At 35.3% G+C, this 21213-nt stretch overlaps 1 protein-coding gene across 12 annotated transcripts in view; it reads right to left on the bottom strand.

Moving 5' to 3' along the window:
• Positions 1–21213, bottom strand: part of LOC105835192 (venom dipeptidyl peptidase 4) — a 401395-nt gene that overhangs the window by 126068 nt on the left and 254114 nt on the right. For all 12 annotated transcript variants that reach the window (XM_036292846.1, XM_036292835.1, XM_036292837.1 and 9 more), the window contains one exon: positions 19832–20051. In XM_036292846.1, the coding sequence (XP_036148739.1) occupies positions 19832–20051 (220 nt within the window). The remainder of the gene's footprint in view (positions 1–19831; positions 20052–21213) is intronic.

Raw genomic sequence — 21213 nt, 5'->3', positions numbered from 1 at the left:
AATGCGATCCGTGTTATTCTCCGGAGAGAGAACCGTGCTCGCTACAACTTTGTCCGCGACAGTTGCCGGCCGCAGTTGTTGCAGCTACTTCGCCGCAGAAAGAATGCCGGGGTCCGCTTCTCTGTTATGCGGATGTATTGCTCCGCCTGTAACGCTCTTGTAACAGCCGCGCGTTATGTTTCCGGACAATAAAGAGGAAATACAGAAAGTGGAACTACCGAACTTTAGACGCGGGAACGTTACGGCACGGAGTCGCGTTTCGGTGTAAATCTCGCGGCGACGCAAACGCATTTTACGCGAATCTTCTTTTCATAAACACGCAACAGGATACGCATTTTATTTCAAGTGGAACATAACGAGAAACCAAGAGCTATCTCCCCAAGATGTATATTCGCACATAAAAGATAATTGTAGTAGTTGATAGCCGGATTAAAATTTTACAGTATTATAGTGAAATAAAAATAAAGTAGCAATAAATTATGAATTCTTTTTCTTTATTACAAATACATTTTTTAATATAATTGCCCATATTCCCTTTAATAATTTACACAAATCACAATTATTGGAGAAACTGGAAATTATTCCATTACTTTTAATCGGCTACTTTAAATATAAAACATAAGGGATTTTCTTTATTAAGAAAAATTTAATTTAGATTATTCTTCTACTTTTCAAAGAGATTGAAATGGCACATTTAAAGCTTTAATAAGTCGACTTTATTTGATACATGTCACTGCTGCTAAAGAGAGGAAATGAATCAATTGCATCCCATTTTTTCCCGCAAAAGAAATAATCGAGAGGATAATCCAGAATTATTACTTGCGATAATAATTCTGCGGACAGAGAAAAATTAAATTAAGATATTGGAGTAGAGCTAAATGCTGAAACTTTTCTCAGAACAAGAGAGACAATAAATCTCAGTTAGATCTTAGCGGGGAGGCTTAACTTTTGTTCAGAAAGTTTCCGATTAGTTCGTAGCTAGCCTCTGTGTATCACACGTCAAAATTTTCCCACCGTTGTCATAGTCTTGGAAAAGCACGGAACAACATGTCGGTACGAGAACCAAAACTTGAACCGCGAGAAACCTGTAAAGGTCGTAATGCATCGAAAGGCGTACACGTCATACTAGTGATAAGATTAGATGTCCTGAAAAAAGAAGGACGATAATTCGTCAAAGACTTTTCACAAGGTCTGCTTGAATTATATTTCCGATTAAATTAAAGGTATACATTAAAGTTATTAATTTTAATTATATGACAGAATACAAATTATACAAAAAAAAAACACAGAAAAGGAAAAAAATTTCTTACTAAGTTTCAAAATACAGAAAAAATATGAAAAATACAATGCTTTCTACGTTTCTTCTTTCGTCTAAAATTTCCAAACTTATTTCATAATTATATCCTCCATAAAATATGACGACACGTAATACGAAGCGAGAAGAAGGTCCCATATAGAAAATCTTATAATGCTCGAGGAAACGAGCTCGCGCGTGAAGGAAAAAATGGCAGCGTGATACGTGGAATAGCCATCCAGCAACGGGTAGTAAAAGAAAGAATAGGGTGAAGGATATCGAAGCAATGAGTGGCTGACATATGTCAAACTCGCCCAGCGGGACCTGTTACCGAAAGATAACAATGATCCGGGCCGCTTCGCCGGTCGTTTCGCGCGTGACGGCGGCACTTTCTCCAACGGTTATGGCCATCTCGGCGAATCGCAGGCGCGCGTATGACGCGTGAGAGCCGTCCCGCGGGTGCCACAGCCAGCAACGCCTAGTGCACCAACACCGAAAATCATGGACAAACTCCATCCGCTCGTGCGCGGCATCCGGTATCTACGTCCATTGTCTTCGGCGAACCCCGCACGAGTTGCGTGCGTCGAAATTGACGGTGATATCGGGTGTACATCGTGGCTATCGGGAGTCGGTGCACTCCGCGCTCGAGCGAGCATATGCAAAGTATAGAAACCATAAATAGATGATGAGATGGCCGCGAATTTCTCTACCCCCCCCCCTCCCCGTCGAGAACGTGAGGAAAAACCGTAAATAGAAGATGAGATGGCCGCGAGTTTTCCGCCTTTCCTCTCCGAGCACGGAGAAAAAGTAAGAACGGTTTCTGAATACATTTAGTATCTCATTGCGAAACTGTTAAATTAATTAATTTAAATTAATCTGACCTGATGGTCTGTTCACTTCTGATACGCACTTGAAATTTTTAGTATAAGTCTTTTAATAAGATTTCTTCTGTTAAGTTTTAATACATTCCTCATTGTAAAAAATTTTTGTAAAATTACAATTATAATAGTGAGTAATTTTGAGACCAACTATAATAGTTGTAAATTTTTATATGTATGTAATTTTGTATATAACTTTCGCAATAATTTCTTAATTTGTTTTTTACACTTGTGTATACATTGTAAACAAATTTATGACATATTAAATTATTTTTACTTGTATACTAGAAAATTATAGACACGAGAAAATTTACAACTATTATAGTTGGTCTCAAAATTACCCACTATTATAGTTGTAATTTTACAAAAATTTTTTACAGTGCTCCTATCAGATTTTTTAATGCGTATTTAAAAATAGAAGACTATCCACAATTTTTGAAATTTAAAATTCCACGGGCGATGTCTCTATCTACGTACATATTTAACAGATTTAAAAATAAAAATGTTGTAAAATCAAAGTACACACGAATAGAGGGATTTGCGGATAACAATTTTAATTATAACTGACAGACGAACGTTGTTGCACTCCGATGCTAATGCAGATTTTAGAGAGCGACGACACGTTAAGCTAAAATCGACCGTGAGGTATTTTGAATTTCAACATTTAAAAGCTGTGAAGAAAACGCAACCTAATTGAGCCGCCGCGAATAAAACTTTCGTTTCCCAACTTTTTAAAAAAATTCAAGGAATCTCCGTAAGCACAACGAGGACAGTACGGGGGGGGGGGGATTTGTACAAACTTCCCGTGACCATTTCCTCGATTGCCCCTTTTAATTTTATTTAAACGCTTCCGCGCGATTAAAAATGAACCATTGCAAAAAAAATGCATTATCAATGATGCACATTCCGGATATTTCTTCCCCGGATAAGATTCCGATCGCGAGCGGTATAATTCAAGTCCGCGAGAGGTCTGGTATGTCTGCCCGATCGATCAATACTTCGAAACTTTAACACCGGAATGCAGGATCCGTTCTACATACATTTGTATGTGCGGCCCTTTGTCCTCTCTCTCTCTCTCTCTCTCTTCCCGGCGGCTCTATTTGCTACACATTTCCCCGTTACTCACAAGAGATTCACGCCAAGAATACGCTGATGCCCGCATTCATTCAAGCGAAATGGATATAGAATTTACATTTAAAGTAGTAAACCGGGTGTGATACTAACGCTACAACGCCGTATGCATCCCCGAGCAAGTTTCACGATTGCATTTTGCTCTTCGTTTGTTCGAGGGGCTTATACTCGCCGCGTATCTGATTTCCGGATAACTCGATTATTTGATTTCTTACTGATTTATCGCGTTTTCGCATTCAGGTTAATAAAGAAATCCCTTCAATCGCGAAAGTAAGAACCGGGGATATCGGGAAAGCGGATACTAAGCGGAAAAGATGGCCGGGAAATTAATGAAAGGGATCAAGCTTAAAAAGACCGGGCACTGAAATAATATTAAATGTACGTTTTTGCGATCTAATATCGGGGCGAAATCCCAAATCGTATTTCAGCGTTGTCGCATGACAAGCCAGAAAGTATGAGAAAGCAGCCCGAAGTGAAAACCGTTGCTCGTTAATGAGCATCTCGCACGACATGACTTTGCTTTTCCACTATTAAATAATCTACTTGTAGCGTATTACACCAAAATCTACATCTGCCTTGAGACGGCTCCGCTATGAATAACTTTGGAATTTGCCATTTTGGAATTTGCGAATAAAGTTGTTGGAAAATAAATTTAGAATTAATGAAATTGTGGCGAGCAATTCATTCGAAAATCTCCATGAAGATGGTCTCTTGGTTTCCAGCGCTATCTGTACTTGATGTCGCATTTTTCGTTCGAAGAGACCGCAATCTCGTTTTATACATCTTGAAAATAATCGAAATTTTTTTTATATCTTTGCAAGTCTACACGGAGAGAATTTTCTCTGAAAATTTACCCTTCAAATCTGGTAATTGTGGAATAATGTGTGACCTCGAGAAATTTTACTATACTGCTTAGTAAAATTTATTAAAAATATAGTAAAATTTCTTTAGGTCACACATTATCCCACAAATATCAGATTTTGAGAGTAAATTTTAAAAGAAATTAAATTCTCTCCGTATATGTATCTCTAAATTTCAAGAACAATAGCGAGATGAGCGTAGTTCGTACATTGTTTAGCTCCGTTACTTTCACGTTAATAACAATTCGGTGTAGGTTTGACTGAAAGTTACTGGCACTTTGAGAGTTTAAGCTTGAAAAGTTGAACTCTACGATTTCGTACTAATTTTATAATGTTTCTAATATTTGCTCCGAGAAACCCTCACACGTTCATATTTATAGTAAAACTCAAAATATTTTCTTGTGTATAAAATGCTATCTTTTTTCCTAAAACGTGCCAATGCGTCACAAAAAAGATCGTTAAATATTAATGGTACGCCAATCGATGTATTGTAATATTATACCACTCTGCGACGATAATTTGTACTAAGTACCCATTAACGAGACTTGATCGCCATTAAATAATACATTTAACAGTTGCATTTGTGCGATTCAATGGTAATAAACGCATCGCGTTCTGCCGCAACTGATTGTCATCCGTCGTGCAATTAATAATTACTTACACGCATCTATGAAAATTGTCCAACTCGGACATATATATGTATATATATCGCGGATAATCGATTTCATAATATACATACACAATACAACGTGATTGAACTTCACCTCGCATTCTCGCAATTCACCGGTGTATTTATATAAATATGCCGGTCTCGCTGGGGCACGACATTATGTTTCCTCGTCGCTACGAATTAATAATTCCCGATGAGTCTCGATGTGAGCGGTGGCTGTTTATGCAATGCGTGATAAACAGCTTGGCTGTCGATATAATAATGAGGGAACCGCAAAACGATCCGCCAATTATTTCAATCGAATTAATACAACGCTGCGAAAAAGAGTCGCGCTTTCACCCGGCTAAACGATATCACGTCCGTTTAATAGCAAGTAACATTCTCGTCGTTCGCCTTGCAACGCTCTTTTTCCGCACACAGCTTTCGTCGGTATTTTTCTGGCGCGCGCGCGGGAACCGCACATACGTGCCGGACGCGCGCCCACGTATGTACGTATAAAAATGATCCGCTCCGTTTTTTTTTTTTCGCGCGCGAACTCTACGGCTGGGCTTTTAATTACTTTTAATTTACTTTATCGATTCCCCACCACGCGCGCGTTCTTTCTCTCTAACGGTCGCGTCTGCGGTTTCTCGCATATCGAATTTCTATTACATCCGTACCTTTCTCCGACCCTACGCCTAAATTCTCCCGTTCACGTTCCTTGTTGGAATTTCGTCCGGATATTATCCGAATAAGCGCGCTGCCATAATAGCACCACTACTTTCCATTTATAGTAATGTATAAACAGGCGGTATACACGGATATATTAATTAACATTCCAGCGCCCGTTGAAAATATTTAATTAACAAATGCAAGAAGTAAAAACAATTATCGTCAATTAACATTTTAATCATAAATAGTCTTTGTAATGCATTACCTTCCACAAGTGTCATCTACGAATACGTTGTCACGATAATTTAATATGTAATCAAGTTATTTTCTAAATTTCTTCTTCATAAAAAATATTCCTCTACTAATAAACGTACAGTTGGGGAATTTAACAGATATTGCAGATTTAACAGATTTTTTGTGTTTAACGTAAAATTTAATATAAAATAGATGTTAGAAATTAATAAATATTATGCAAAAATTAACACAGAAAATAGAACATTTTGATGAAATTTCAAAACAAATTGCGGAAGCATATTTTTTATATTTCTAGTAAAATTAATACTTATAATATATTGACATATACCTTAATTATTCGTTTATCTTAAAAATAACGTTTGAAAAGTAAGCACATTATTTTTATATTATTCGTTCATTTACTCAATTGTGTTATTTTAACACTAAGAAAGATTAATTCAATATATTAAAAATATGGTATATTAAAAATTCAACAAAAGTTTTAACTAACACCGGTACAAAATGTTTTTTCTACTCTATAATAGTGACATTTCTCGAAACGAATCCCTTTTGCCTCGCTCTAACAACAATATGTGAGAGAGAAAAAAATGCATTTCCTCTTGAGATTGTCTACTTTCGCCGCAATCATCGCGAGAAAACGGCGAGCTCGAAACGACCGGAAAAATGCGGCGTCCGCCTAAAACACGCATTCAACAATGCATGCGAGAAGATAGCATCTAGCCACGCCTCTACGGAGATCTCGTATTCTCCGTTCTACGTCCACCGAATCTTCTTATAGGCTTTAGACAGACGATATGTAAATCTCCGTGCAATGATCTGTTCGCGTAAGCAGGATTCCTTTCCCAGATCGAACGCCGAACCGCGCGCTTTATTAATTCCCGCCCGATCTCCCATCGGCTATTGGTTAATGCAAATTATAGAGGATTTGAGAACAAAGGTGGCACGTGATCGGATTAACGAAATACGATGCGCTTACGATGTAGAGATAAATGCTCCGTTAATTCCGCGCCTCGCAAATACTGCGATCCGACGTGTCTTGTCAAAAGCGCTCGTTTCTAACTTTTACTTCGTTTTTCAGGGAGAATTTTACATAATTCCCTGAAAACTTCGTGTCGCCACGTAAGTAAGTTTGTAAAACAGAACTTGAAAATTTCTACGGAGAGAAAAGACACCTCTTCAGAGACAATAAAGATGTCTCGGTGAAACTTATAATCGTATGAAAATTGATCGGTTAATTGAAAAATTAAGTAAACGTAAAACGACCGGACGAGATACGCTATTAATCTGAACGCTACTTGTCCTCGTATGTTTTGTAACTAACAAGGGAACCTCGCAAACCCGTAAATTCTGATTTTAATAGCATAAATACCGCCATTTAACTACGCTATTCATTTTTCGGGGGAAAAAAAAATTTATAAAAAAAATTTTTTTTTTAAATAAATAGCATAGTTAAATAAAGGTATTTATAATGTAAAACTTTCGTATAAAAGTTTTTTTTATATTTTGTTTAATTTACGAGATATATCGAAAAACCGCAAAAATCGTCTCAACTTTGAAGGGTGGTTTCACCCCTTCAAACCGTTTTTGGGCACCAACTAAAAATTTCTAAATTCATGTATTCACCCCCTCTACATTTATGCCAAGTTTCATTAAAATCTGAATTTTCGAGTTCGCGAGGTTCCCTTGTAAGTGTTGTAACTGAAACGTCTCACAAATTAACGTAAATATTAACTTAGGTCGATAATGAATCTGAATTAATCACTTGCGATGTTACAAGAACGTTGGAACGTCCAAGTGACCGAAGGAAGAAAAACGATTAAAATAATTAGACGAAGTTTCTGATAATTAACACGATTTGTTTGTGCGACAAGGATCGATTAATATGAAAGTAGTAGAGCTCGTTATGTGATCAGACAACTTTAAGTAGTAAGAGTCAAGTCAGATGCAAAAACGCAACAAAACTACTTTTTCGCAGTTAAACAAAACGAGCCATTTTATATAAATGATTCGCAAAACTTTATCAGCGTATCTCACCCTGTTTACCTAATTTTTTCAATTAGTCAATTAATTTAATTTTATCCCATTTAATCAATCTGTGATAATTATATCAACTATTTTTTTTTTGTTTTATACTCATTGTCTTACTTTAATTTTAATAGGTACAAACATTTTAATTGAGATTCAACGACGCTTCTTGAAAAAGAGCATACGTGCCCAATTGCCAAAAGTAAATTCGCAGTTTGTTTCTCGAGAACGTAGTTTTGTTTCTGGCCTAGCGTCGTCCATCTAGCGGCTCTGACATCACACGCGGCTGCGTCAGAACACCGGACACTTTTGATTTGTTCGCTACTTTAACGGATCTCGTTAAAGTTTCTTTCGAGAGAAGAGAGAATGGCTCGACTCCAAGAGCGTAGGCAGGTTGAGCTTTGCCTGTTGCGGTGCAAGTTCGCGCAACCCGGCGCTTTCGCGTTCGCGTACTTTGTTCATCGAGTTGGAAATTTTGCTGACGCGGCGACAAAAATTCCTCGGATTATTATACACCCTCTACCGAGTCAGTTATTTCACTGCTAAAACTTTCAATACTGTGGTATCTTTAAGAAATACAATTTTATACAATATCTGTAGGAAATATCTTTATTCTTATAACAATTTAAAACTCAAGTATGACTTGAAGTTTTTTAATTCTAATTATTTTTATATTCAAGTTGCAAAAATAAAAAAAAATTATGTACAAATTTCTTCAATAAAATATTTTGAAAATATTTTATTGAAGAAACCTGTAAATCGAGTAGTCACGGATAGATATAGTCAGACATTATTGTAGAAATATGGCGAATCACATAAGTTATGTCATAAATTTTCTTTCTAATGCACAGAGTTTCTCTTGCATTTAATTAGAGCGGCAATTAATATACATTACAAAATGCACGAGAATATCGTGTACTTTTTTAATAAATTTACATTTAATTGCATTAGCGAAATTAGAAGATCGATCTGAAGTAATATAATTACTTCGCGATCATAATTGTTTCATATTACTTTTACATGAGGGCGGCTCAATAATTGCTGTTAGCGATCAAAGGACGTAATTTCAATATTAATGCAGGTTCCAGTTAACTGTTTGATCGATAAGTAACACACGTGTACAATTGCTCTTGTTTATACGTAAATTATATTCACCTGTGATTGCGGGAAAAGGAAGAGCTAAATTTTAGTTTTAGCCTCTCTCTTCAATTAGCAAATAACCCGTCACATTTCTGTGACTGTCTACTGACTTTTACTATTTAATTTACGCATTCGACTCGGAAAGGCGCTTACAATTTCGCCGAGTTTTAATCGTGTCTAACTCTTGAAGTGAACTATTAATGTCACGTAAAACAAACGACATTCCTCTTTGACTTCTACTTACTTCCGACCTCCGCTCACATACTTTATACGCGGAGAAGCAACTTTCGTCCAGCTACGGCTGACCGTTTTAATCCACGAGTTTTATCTCGGAGATGGTAAAAACAGATTTAATCAGCGGCCATTATGCGCGCTCTCTCGCTCTCTGTGAAAGGGTGCAACCACTACGCGGCTGAAGTTTTCCCAGTGCACTTCCCGCAATAGCGAAAGGAAGAGTCTGGCCTGGTTACCAATTACCACCTTCGAAATTCGTCCCTCGTTTCTTCGTATTGTATCTTAATTAACGGCACTTTTTAGAGAGTTCCACTAATATAATGAGTCGTCGCTTCCGGCAGCGAACCCGGCAATTATTCTCTCCTTCTCCCCCCCCTTCCTCCCCACCCCTTCGCTCTTCCCACGCGAGAGACAGGGCGAACTCCAGCACGCTTCTTTGGATCCTCGCGGTTTTCGAATTGTTGATTGGCTGTATTAAGGTTTGGAAGTTCCGGGGAAGTAAATTTGTCGGCGGTTTATAAAAAGTTTGATGGCCTTTTGAATTCTTAAAGATTGATTAATTTAACCAACAGAGCTCTTTTCTTCCATTTTCTTGAAGTCTACGGTTTTTATGATTACATATTGTTATCTTTAATGCTTTGAGAAGAAAACATATACACAATTTTCTTTATTGTCTTGCACAACTTAAAATCTGCATTAAACATATAAAATATTTTTCATACACGTAATTAATGCACAAAATTAACACGGAAATACTCCAAATTTTGTGTCATTTTAACAAGATAAATCTGTTAGAAAGTAAACCAAATATTACGTAAAAAATATACACTAGAAATACACTTTAAAATAAATTGCGGAAGCATATTTCTTCAATTAAATTAACATTCAGGGTAAATTAACATTAAAACGTACATTTCTTTTACTTACTTATCTCAGAATTTATTTTTCAAAATTACGTTAATTTTATGGTACTTGTTCGTTTTTTTAAAAATTATTTTCACATTAAGAAATATTAAATGTCAATTTAACATAAAATACTCAAAAAGTACAATTCTGTTAAATTAATATCCAGATAAAAATTTAATACAGAACTTTTAACAAGAATCGGGTTTTGACACAAATACAAAATGCTTTTTACCGTGAAAATTCGCGTGAGGTTCGAACGCTAACGTTTACACGTACGTACACGTGATCGCGAAATGCCATTCGTCAAACTGTGACTGTCGCAAATGTTTGACAAAAATTTCGCCCATCTTTCTGCAATCAATCCAGGGACGCTCGCCGATCCATCATCGCCACATGCGCCCTACATCTTAATCGCCGTTCATCGGCAAAACTCGAGGAAGATGGCCGTTCGCAATCAAGAGAATTTCACGTAGGCGGTAATTAGCGAACGTTGATCGCCTAGCTGTGTGTCATCCAAGTGCAAGAGTTGTTAGCTATACCGTCGCGAGCAAGGTGATACCGCTCTCACGATTTCCATATAGCAAGACTCGTTAATTACATTATGACGTTACGTACACCAAACACAATTTTAACCCTTTCGCACTCGCAGAGTGATACACTTCCCGTTAACTTCGTAGCAAATTGCACGGTTTAATAAGCGATATTCTCCTCAATGTATGTACGTCGAAGTTAATTATAGTTAATTATTGTAGCGAAACGATGCAGGAACAAAACGTATTCTCCAATTTTCTTCGACATATTGAGTTATAGGAGTGTCAACTCGTTTCCATCATTGTACCTCGTGCATTATTTCCAGCTGAGAATGGATAGGTAAATTGAAATCTCGTGTTTTCAATTCAATTAGGAAATACGAAAGTACAAATAACTTTTATTCAATTTTATGTAGTTGGAACGTTTCATTAAGAATTTTCGAAATGGAGAATTTAACTTCTGTCTCCTTCTGTTTATAATTTTTAAAAAGTTTTCCTTAACTTCTCAGGAAAATAAAATGTGCTTGCAATACATGTTTATGCAATATTAAAAATTGTGAATTATATGTACATTGTGTAATTCCTCTCCTTTCGTAAACGCTTTTTCACTTTTAATTCTTCAAAAGTAATATTTGTTAGAAATCGCGCGGACAAAAGACAGCAAATATGAATTATTATCATCAAGTATTACACAAATTCCTGTATGCAATTCACGGTATAGTACGTGAACAAATTACTTTATCTATAAAGCACAGTAAGAAATGGAATTTCAATATTCTATCACGAGGGTATGGCACTTGTCTAAGCATTTAGTAACTTTGCTCGTTTAAATCTTTCCTACCAAAGTTCATGTTTTATTCCCTCGAATTTCATCGTGTATTCGGTTCTATATTCACGAGAATCTAGATAGATTATGCACATACAGTCACAGTTCGGAAACTCAAGTGAGAAGTAAGGTAAAGTGTAGTATCAGGTATGCAAGTCACGTGTTTCTGCTAGGTGTGATGATCTCTTACCGTCACGTACCACTCATGTCGTTCGGAAGAGTTAGGCGATTTAACAATTTATAACTCCGAATACGTTCTTCATATCTCTCTGTTATCTTAGGCGCGACAAACAGCAAGTTTTAATCATTTCACATCTGTTTCCTGCAATTCCAGCAATCAATAACGCACTTTCGCATAATATTTCCAAGTTAATTATAATTAATTTTAAGTATGAAAATTAACATTCTTAATTTAATTCGCAACAAAGTTTTGCCTCTGATGACAGATACTTGACAATCAAGATTCCTATTTAAAACAAAAATTATTTCAAAATTAAGAAAAAATTAAGTAGTGCTTTAAGTTAAAAATCTAAAATACACATTGTTGCAGCTTCTAGAAGATACAATATATATTTTATATCACAAAACTTTAAAATATAAAATAATAAAAATGTATATCGATTAAATTAAGAATATAATATGCAAAATCTTGCTGTAGGTCTATTTTAATCGTTAATCTCACGCGACACGCTCCAATAAATACCGTTTCCACTTTTTTGCCATGACAATTTAACAAAAAATGTAACATGTAGCGAGAAATGCTCAATTTATCTACATTTCACGTGGCTCGTTCAATTTTAGTGCGAGCACAAGCGTAAAGTATTTCACGATTTTATATATAAAATGAAAAAAAAATATTTTTAAACAAAATATCGAAAAGGCCTATTCCAGGTAATATGCAAACTAAAAAACAGAATACAGATCTCTTTTGCAGTCTTCCGTCTATACAAAATTAAACGGAATATCTCATGCCCAAGTCGTACGGATCGCTTGGAATAGTGCGTCAAGTAGATGTTTGTTTGTTCCGACTGCAGCAAGACAGGTGGTGAAACCTTTCGACCAGCCACTTTAGCGAAAACTTCTAAGCGAAAATCTCCCCTTCGGGCGTAACGCGTTTACGCCCTGTCTCCCATAATGCCGGAAATGTCAGGATAAAATCCAGCAACGTTTTATCCGCCTTGTTTCTCAAGAATTATTCGACGGTGCTATATTTTAGTATCTCTGTCTTTCTTTTAAAAAATTATTATCAAATTAAATAAATCATTGTAAAAATGTTTTTCTTTTAGCTATTAAATTATTTAAAATTGAATAATACATAGAAATTAATACTAATTAATACTAATAGAAATTAGTATAATTATATACACAATAATATAATTATATAACTTTTTAGACATAAAATCGGATCAACAGCAAAGAAATAATAAAATTTAGTAGGAAGTCTTTAAAAATAATCAAATGTAATACAAAAGTGCAGTGCAAAAATGTAAAGCGCAGCAATAAAATCAAGATGAGCGTAATAATTATAGTTTTTAAAGAAAAACCGGATAAAATTTTTATGAAAATATGAAACGGAGATTTTTTAATAAAATCCACAATATATGTATATATATATATATATATATATATATATATATATATATTCTTCAATAGGGGTGATTCAGATATCCGGACAATGCAATGAGTTATCGATCAAATGACGCCAACCGTTATTTCCGCGAATCTCGAAGCGATAAAATACCTTCATATTTCTACCCACATCTTCGTTAATTTATCATGCTAGAGTTTAATTGTTCTTACCGGTCGCAAAATTGATGTGTTTCAAAATTGATTATCGTGACTGCCGATAGAAGTGCGGTTAAGAAGCATCGTTAATCTTTTTCTTCTCGAAAATTAATCGAAATTAGAATATTATTTCTTTATCTTTCAGTAGTATTATATAAAACTTAAGCTTGTAACAGGTTCTGTTTACTTTGTACAAAAAAATCTATGCAAAATTAATAATTAAAAAAAAGATTAAAATACTCGTCAATTTTAGTACCAATTCTCTCAAACTTAAAAAATAATACTATTGACTTGTAAATATGTCATCATGAATTTTTAATATTGTTTCACATATGCGGTGATTTAAAAAATTCGATTTGATTACATTAGGAAATGCGATTATGCAATAAAGTGTATTTTTAAGTTAATTTTATGAAAACTTTATCACGTAAGCATGCATATAAGCAATGTACAGTCTAATATATTCGGGTAATTTGAGCCTATGTTGTAGTTATAAAATTCCAATTTTACTGTAGTTATATATAAAAAGTCTTACTACAATCGCAATGAAAATTGCACAACTAACATTACACATTATTCTCGTGTTCGGTAGTGGCGAATATCGTAACGTGATATACGCGCAAATTGCAAAGAGATTATTTTAACACATAATTCATACCGGAGTATGGATTTAATTTAATGCTCCATCATGGCAAACAAACGTAGATAATCATCGATTACTGCAACCGTATACTTGTTAACAATTCCAATTAAAATTAAATAACTGAGTATTTGTTACTTGACACTAGACCACATCGTTTTAAATTAAACGCCCATGATAGTAAAGTGAACAGTTCGTAGCTCATAGTTTGACTTGACAATTAAATATGCATGTAATCGAAAAAGTTTCTAAAATAAAGTTGTAATGTCTTTGTTTGAAAATTTCCAATCAAACAGAAAAGGAGAAATAATTTAAAACTTTGATTAAAAAACGCAGATATAAAAATAATTAGTGATAAAGAAATATTCATGCTAATAGTTATAGTTTCATATTGCGTATAAAATTAAATAATTTTATTTTAATATATTAAATTTGAGATTAAATAATAAAATATCGATACGTGCTACTTACATTTACTAGATTATAACCAAATTAATTAATATTGGCTAATAAAACTTATATATAACACTAAATAACTAATTATCGATAGATACATATGGACATACTGTGTAACATATTTAATAATTAGTTAATTAAATTATCTTTTGATCGTGTGCAAATCTAATAATATCTTAATTAATAATAAATAAAATTATAAAATAAAATGTTGCCACAATTATCATTATGAGACATTAAATCAAACAAAGAATCATGAAGAAAGGAAAATGATATATTTAAAAAATCGATGTAATATTAGAGACGAATCTTTTTTATATAAAAAACTTTAAAATTTGTATGTAGCACATATGTTAATTAAATATAGTTAAATATGTGTGTAATTAAGTGTGGTGCATGTTAATTCAACTACTACTTCTTCAAGAAAAATCTCTATTTTGCTTTACATAGCAATTGCCATCAAAGAGAAGCTAAAAATACAATTTTCCTATTGTTTTTTTTGCGTCGTATTTTTGCGCGCTCAGTGTGATTCGCGAAAATGTCGGTCTACATAAAGGGAGATTACACGTGTAATCTCCCTCTGTGTAGTCCGAAAAAAAAAAAAAGATCCGGACTGCTGACTTAATCAAGGGATGCACCGTCTCTCCAGCTCCAAAATCGGGGGCGGGTTTATGGGCGAACGCGTATATGGTAACTAACCGCACCCCGTGAGTTACCTCAATTTGGTGTAGAGTAGATGGTGGCTGCGGTTCTGCGTAGCGTGAAACTCTCATCAACCACCATGATTAGCACCATAGAGCACGCTTTTCCCGTTCTCCTCCGCCCGCAAACCACTAACTGGACAGTTAACAACGAGCACTGCTATTTTTAATTCTAGTTTTCGATTCTGAACTAACGCCAACACGCTAATAGCATCTAACAGCGATATCGCCGTCCCAAATATTTGTCATTTACAGACAACGTTCTAGAAAATTTAAACAAATTAAACTATTATTGTCTTTTTATCAATTCAGAATTTTCCTCATAAGAATGCTGAGATAAATTTTAAATTAAAATTACAAATATAAAGAGCATTTTAAGAGAAAAAAAAAATAAATAGGGAAATAATAATAATAAATTATTCTTTAATTAATTAAAAAATAAAGTTGTAAAAATATTTTCATTCCTTCTATTTTCATTATTTTTCTTAACACATAACAGTGCAAGAGCCGCGAGAATCGTATGATCCATATTTCAATAATTTTTGTTAATCTTTACTTTGAATATAGATACGGATGGTGTCTTTGCAAAAAAAGTATCTATCACATGCAACTTTATTATGCATCATGCTCGCCGTAACATGAACCAGCACTTTGACGTTAGTATAAATTTTTATCAATTTCGCGTTTTAGCGCGACAAGATAATAACAAGCGCGATGAAACATTTTGTTCCAAATATTGTGAAAAATAACAGTTTCGCATTACACGTTCACCGTGAAGGAATTCTCAAAAAAATTTCAATTTCGATAAAAAATTGTGCGCATGTTCATACATATATGCAGATCAGCTCGACAGTTAAACCATAAAATGTTTCAGCGACGTAAAAAAAGAAACAATAATAACGCCGCAGCTCGTCAAATTGAGACAATATTAATTTCGTTATTCACATTTGTTTGTCCACAGGAATATTTAGACTGATCGTTATGCGCGAATTTAATTCAAACTATAAAAAGAAAACTAAGGACGTTAAAGAAAACGGATGCACGAATAACGCGACAGAAAGGAGAGTGTAGCACTCGAGACGGCAAGGGGATTCCCGGCAGGCGCCATTAATACACTTTACTATACGTGCGTTTCCCTGATTCCTCCTCGGTCTGAATGGACTCGACCTCGTTAATTTTTAAGAGGCGCCCCATCGCCGCGAGCCACAGAAGGGAGAAAGAAGCGGATTACGGAACTGTCTCTAGATCGAGCATTACTTCCACGGCGTTGCCGGGGCGTCGTAATTATACTGATCGACGCGGCGATGCGTTCTGAGTATATCGGTGGAAATATATATTTCGCTGTTCGTCGTAATCACTACGAATGCGCAGAAGTGTATCATCGTTATGAGAATTGCTGAGAGTGCGGCGGAACACTGATCTCCATTTAGATACGACAGTAGATCTATTGTTACTAACTTGCACAGTCATTTACTCTGTCTACACTAAGGAAGAGTTTCGTATTACTTAAGTTATTTTTTATTCTTTCCCATTTGATACTAATTTATACCCAAATAAACATAGAAAATTGTAGCTTGCTTCTGGTATTTATTACAACAATAAATAACCTTTCACTAATAAAAAATTAATTTATTTTAAGTCTTTTGAAACATACTGCAAAACAGTTTATAATTTGTAATTGTCATATTTCTATTTATTATCAATTATTAATTTTATTATCACTTAACAATCTTATGTTAATATTATTCAACGTAATAAAATTTGTGATAATACAATTTTAAAAATTTAATAAAGTTTATAAAAATATCAGTTTACCTTTATAATAATTACAAATATGTATATACAATAAATGTAAAATATTCTGTAACAATTTTTCTTTTATAAAAACATAAAAGTTCAATCAAACATTTATCGGCTAAATAAATTGATTAAAATTTTATATCAATTATCTAAATTGTAAATATTATTAGAACGCACAACATATGCTGAACAACAAAACCTGTTAAATATAATTTATTTTTCATTTATTTCATAGTATTGTCGTTAAGTCTTGCTTATATTAAGTAAAAATATAAAAAGTTGATGAGATATAAAGCAACCGATACACATTCAGCATCTCTTCTCTATATACGCATAATATACTTTTCGAATAAAAAAGAAATTGTTTTTCCCGTAATATTAATAGTGTAATATAATTTAATTCGCAATATATATAAAATTTTACAGTGTCATTATTACAGTCAGTATACAAGTTTAACGACTTTCTAGAAAGGATTCTCAAGACAGAATGTTCGACATGTTTTCCGACAGTACGTTTCCTCTCCTCTTATCTTCAGTACGCCGCTATTTTGGACAGCACATGCCGCAGTAAGCTCAACGCAACATCAAAACAGACAATTCGCAGTGCCGCAGTGTCAGCAATTCTTGCCGCGGACCCCTCGAATAGCATCGCAGAGTGTAGCAGTTCTATACCTCTAATATAACCGCGGAATGCTTGAAATTGGAGCTAGATCGCACCGTTGTACGATATACATCAAGCGGAATTACATATGGGGTGTAGAAGCAAAACACATATTCTCCAATTTTGTCGACATTGAATTAACAAGATCATTCAGTAGCTTATTGCAAATTCGGCTAAATTTATCAATAAATAATAATGTTAAAAAAATGTCATATAAAATTTTAACTGTAATATATGGGCATTAACCAATTTAAATGAAATCCAATTCGAATATTTTATTAATAAATATATGCTTTTATATCGATTTGCATACAACCGTTAATATAACAATACACAATAGTCAAATAATGTATTCATTCACACAAATCGCGAATATTACGAATACTGAATTATGGTATTAGAATTATATATCTTTATTCTACTTCACCCGAAGAAGAAATACATCTTCTAACAACAAAAAAAAAGAGTATTTCGTGAGATAATATCGTACAATTATTAAAGTAAAGCGGACAAAAATTTATCGCGGCGATATCAGATGCCTAAACGAGATATACGTAATAGAAAAACATTCGCCTCATAATATCTCCTCTAATGAAACTCCACGGGTTTCTAATGAATCTACGGGTTTTGGAGCCCATAAAAACCTAATACACCAAGAAAAATGACGGAAGAAACGGGTGCCCTTTAATGGGCGGCGTAATATTCACGGGCTGTTTTCCGCGTCGACGTCGAGCTCGAGAGTAAAAACGCGTGTGCGCGACAATTTTCGGGCGTTTAATTTCGATCTCCGGCGCCGGAAAATCCACACCGGATTTTCATGCCGGTCGGAATTACTCGGCGCGTCCGCGAAGAGGGCTGTTAACGCGGTGCCCGCGGGGCGTCCGTGACGTTTCCCCGAGCAAAAAAGAATTAAACGATAGTGGGAAGATACCTGGCCGCCGCGCGTAAATCCATTAAAACCCGTCTTTTGTTCCCGACCTGACGAAAGGATTTATAGGCCGACAGCGATGTCGGCGGTCGTGCCGTAACAAAAACAAATGGATCCGCGAATGAAGTAGAATGGCCAGCGCCGCCTCAAATATAAAATTAGTTTGAACTTCATGCGCCGGCGGTCGCGCGCGCGTCATTTGCGCGAATAAAAAAAAAAAAAAAGAGGAGGCGATATAAATATTCGTCGACGCGGATGTATCCGCTTTTACGCGTCCACGCGTCGAGTGAATCATTTATTATCCTCTTTTGATGTTACGTACTACTCGCCGAGCGCGCGGGAGATGCAAAGAGGGAAAAGAGGGGGGCGGGGGCAAAATCCGCGGTGACCTGACATACGTCCGTGATATAATTTGACGTGATATAATTTGACGTTCCGCTGCCGCGGAAAGGGCACCCGGGCGACTTTTGTCTCACGCGAGATTTATGATATATGATAATTTTATCGCGCCGAGCAAAACCGGAAAATTGCACGCATGTCGAAACCAACCGCGCGCGCAAAAAAGAAAAACTTCCTACCTACAGGGGTGATGGGAGGAGGCGCCGGGAGAAAGATTTGCGCCGCGTGAACGCGAACAATGACCGACATTAACGTATCGGTAAACGACCTTTAATGTCGTCCGCATCTCATTTGAACGGGCGTTTTTACGGGCTGCGAAGCTCCTGTTTATTAAGTATTAGAAATCATTATTATTGCTTTCATTATTATTGAAAAGCGTGTGCCAACAAAAGCTGGCGCGTACGAATTTTTTAAAAATTCAGATCACACAGAACGCACAATTGAATAATATAGAATTGAACACTTTGCAAATCCCGTTTTTTTTTTTTTGCGAATATAAAATATAACGACAAGAGAAAATCAGTCGATAAATATTTATTCAGAATACTAAAAGCGTCGATTTGACATGTGGCATTAAAAAATATTTGCGCGCGATTCAAGAGTAATGTAATCCGCAAAAGCTAATGCACGTCGTTTCTATAGATTAAAAAATGGGCAGCCTTTATTTTGCACAACTTTATTTCGCGATTTGGCATATTCAATTTGCACTTTTTCGTCGTAAACTTCGTTTCACTCGCGGGGAAACGAATCCACCTACTAGAGCGTAATATCCGTTAAACAAGCTCCTCTACGTATTTGCCGTGTCCAACGTATTAAGCCACGCGCGTTACTCCCGCTTCAAATCCGTTTGATTAACGGAACTTAATTAGACTTCGAGCGTGTCAAAGAGAGAAGCTCATTTTACGAATTCGCGGGAAATAAAATCGACGGCGACGGAGAGAGGGGAGGAGGGGGACTTTATTTTCGCTTTCCTCCCTTTCCTCGGCGGTTTCTTCTCGCGGGGAGCGCGAGAAGGATTTACGCCACGCAGCGGCGAACAGAGCGCGCATAAGTGTACTTACCGCTGATCCACGTGCCGTTGAAGCTCTTGGGGGATAACGAACCGGAGAGCCATTCCTCCAGGGAAATGCCTGGTGCACCGTTCGTTCTAGACGCGGCGGAATCCGGACTGCCGGTCAGAAGGATCGCCGCTGCGATCACCAGGGCCAGCACGATTATAATCACGATGCCGCAGGCCAGCAAACGCCATCGATACCGCTGCTTGTTCTTCGTCATGAGGTCCTGCAAACATCATTACAAATGTTAGACGCAATACTGAGATTGAATGTAATTAGTAGATTTGTATATACAATTACTAATGATTCAATCGTTGAGGAGACATTTGTTATTTTCATATACACTGATAGAAAAATGTGTTGTACTTTTAAATTGCATAGTAAAATAATTATAGTCAAACATACATGAAATAAAAGGTTTTGCTAATAATATCTGAAAATTTAGCTAGATTTATGTTTGATAAGGATATTTTGTTCGATTCTCAAAATAATTAATAGAACGCTCAAGCAGGCTCATAGAATGTCACAATTTTTAACAGAATTTACCATTTTACATATTATTATATTTTAATGATCCAACAACAATTTTCTTCTGTACCTAGCAAAACTTTTAAATATATTTTTAAACATAAAAAACTGTACATTATTATATATTTTAAAAAAGTTATTAAAATTTCTACTTTTCTATTTTATCCTGTTTATAAAGTGAACTGAACGGAATATCTCGCAACAAATGCTTGCGTCTAATAAATATATGTGTGCTCTTGTAATTGGTGGTCAAATTAAAAATGCCATTATTCCAATTGTTATTTAGCGAATTAAAATTCGTACCGTGAATATTTAAATTTATCAATTGCATAAATTTATTATATATATTTATTAACTATTATCTTCACGGTCATTGTGTGTACAAGCAAACGTGCAAAATGTTCCAATATATTTCACTCCAGTTATTGACTACGTTGGGCTGTTTGATTTATATCAACATTTGTTTGTCCAACATTTTAATTAAAATGTTGCATGTGTGCTGCATCATTGGGGAATAAGGTGCATTCTGCAAAAGTTTTGTAATATCATCGAAATATCCCTGCGACTGTACACGCATATTCGCCGACACAGCCGTGTGTAATCGAAATAATTAAAATGTCTCAGTATTGATATCAGTCAAGTACATTCATGTAAGTCTCAATTCGTATGTATAACGCGTATGTACAAATAAAGCGCATTGTCTGCTTTTCCTTTTGTACACCTCGTATCTACACAACATGATAGAACTCCTTTTTCTCCTCTTCGGAAACATAAAATCTGCACGATAAATTCTATGCTAATCCGAGAGGAAGAAAGGAAAAGGGAGAACAATGTTTGAAAAACAATTTTAACCCTCAAAA

Source organism: Monomorium pharaonis, chromosome 10 (genome assembly GCF_013373865.1).
Source record: "Monomorium pharaonis isolate MP-MQ-018 chromosome 10, ASM1337386v2, whole genome shotgun sequence".
Taxonomy (NCBI): Eukaryota; Metazoa; Arthropoda; class Insecta; order Hymenoptera; family Formicidae; genus Monomorium; species Monomorium pharaonis.
Note: the sequence above shows the minus strand (reverse complement) of the source record. Positions and strands in the feature narration are given on the sequence as shown.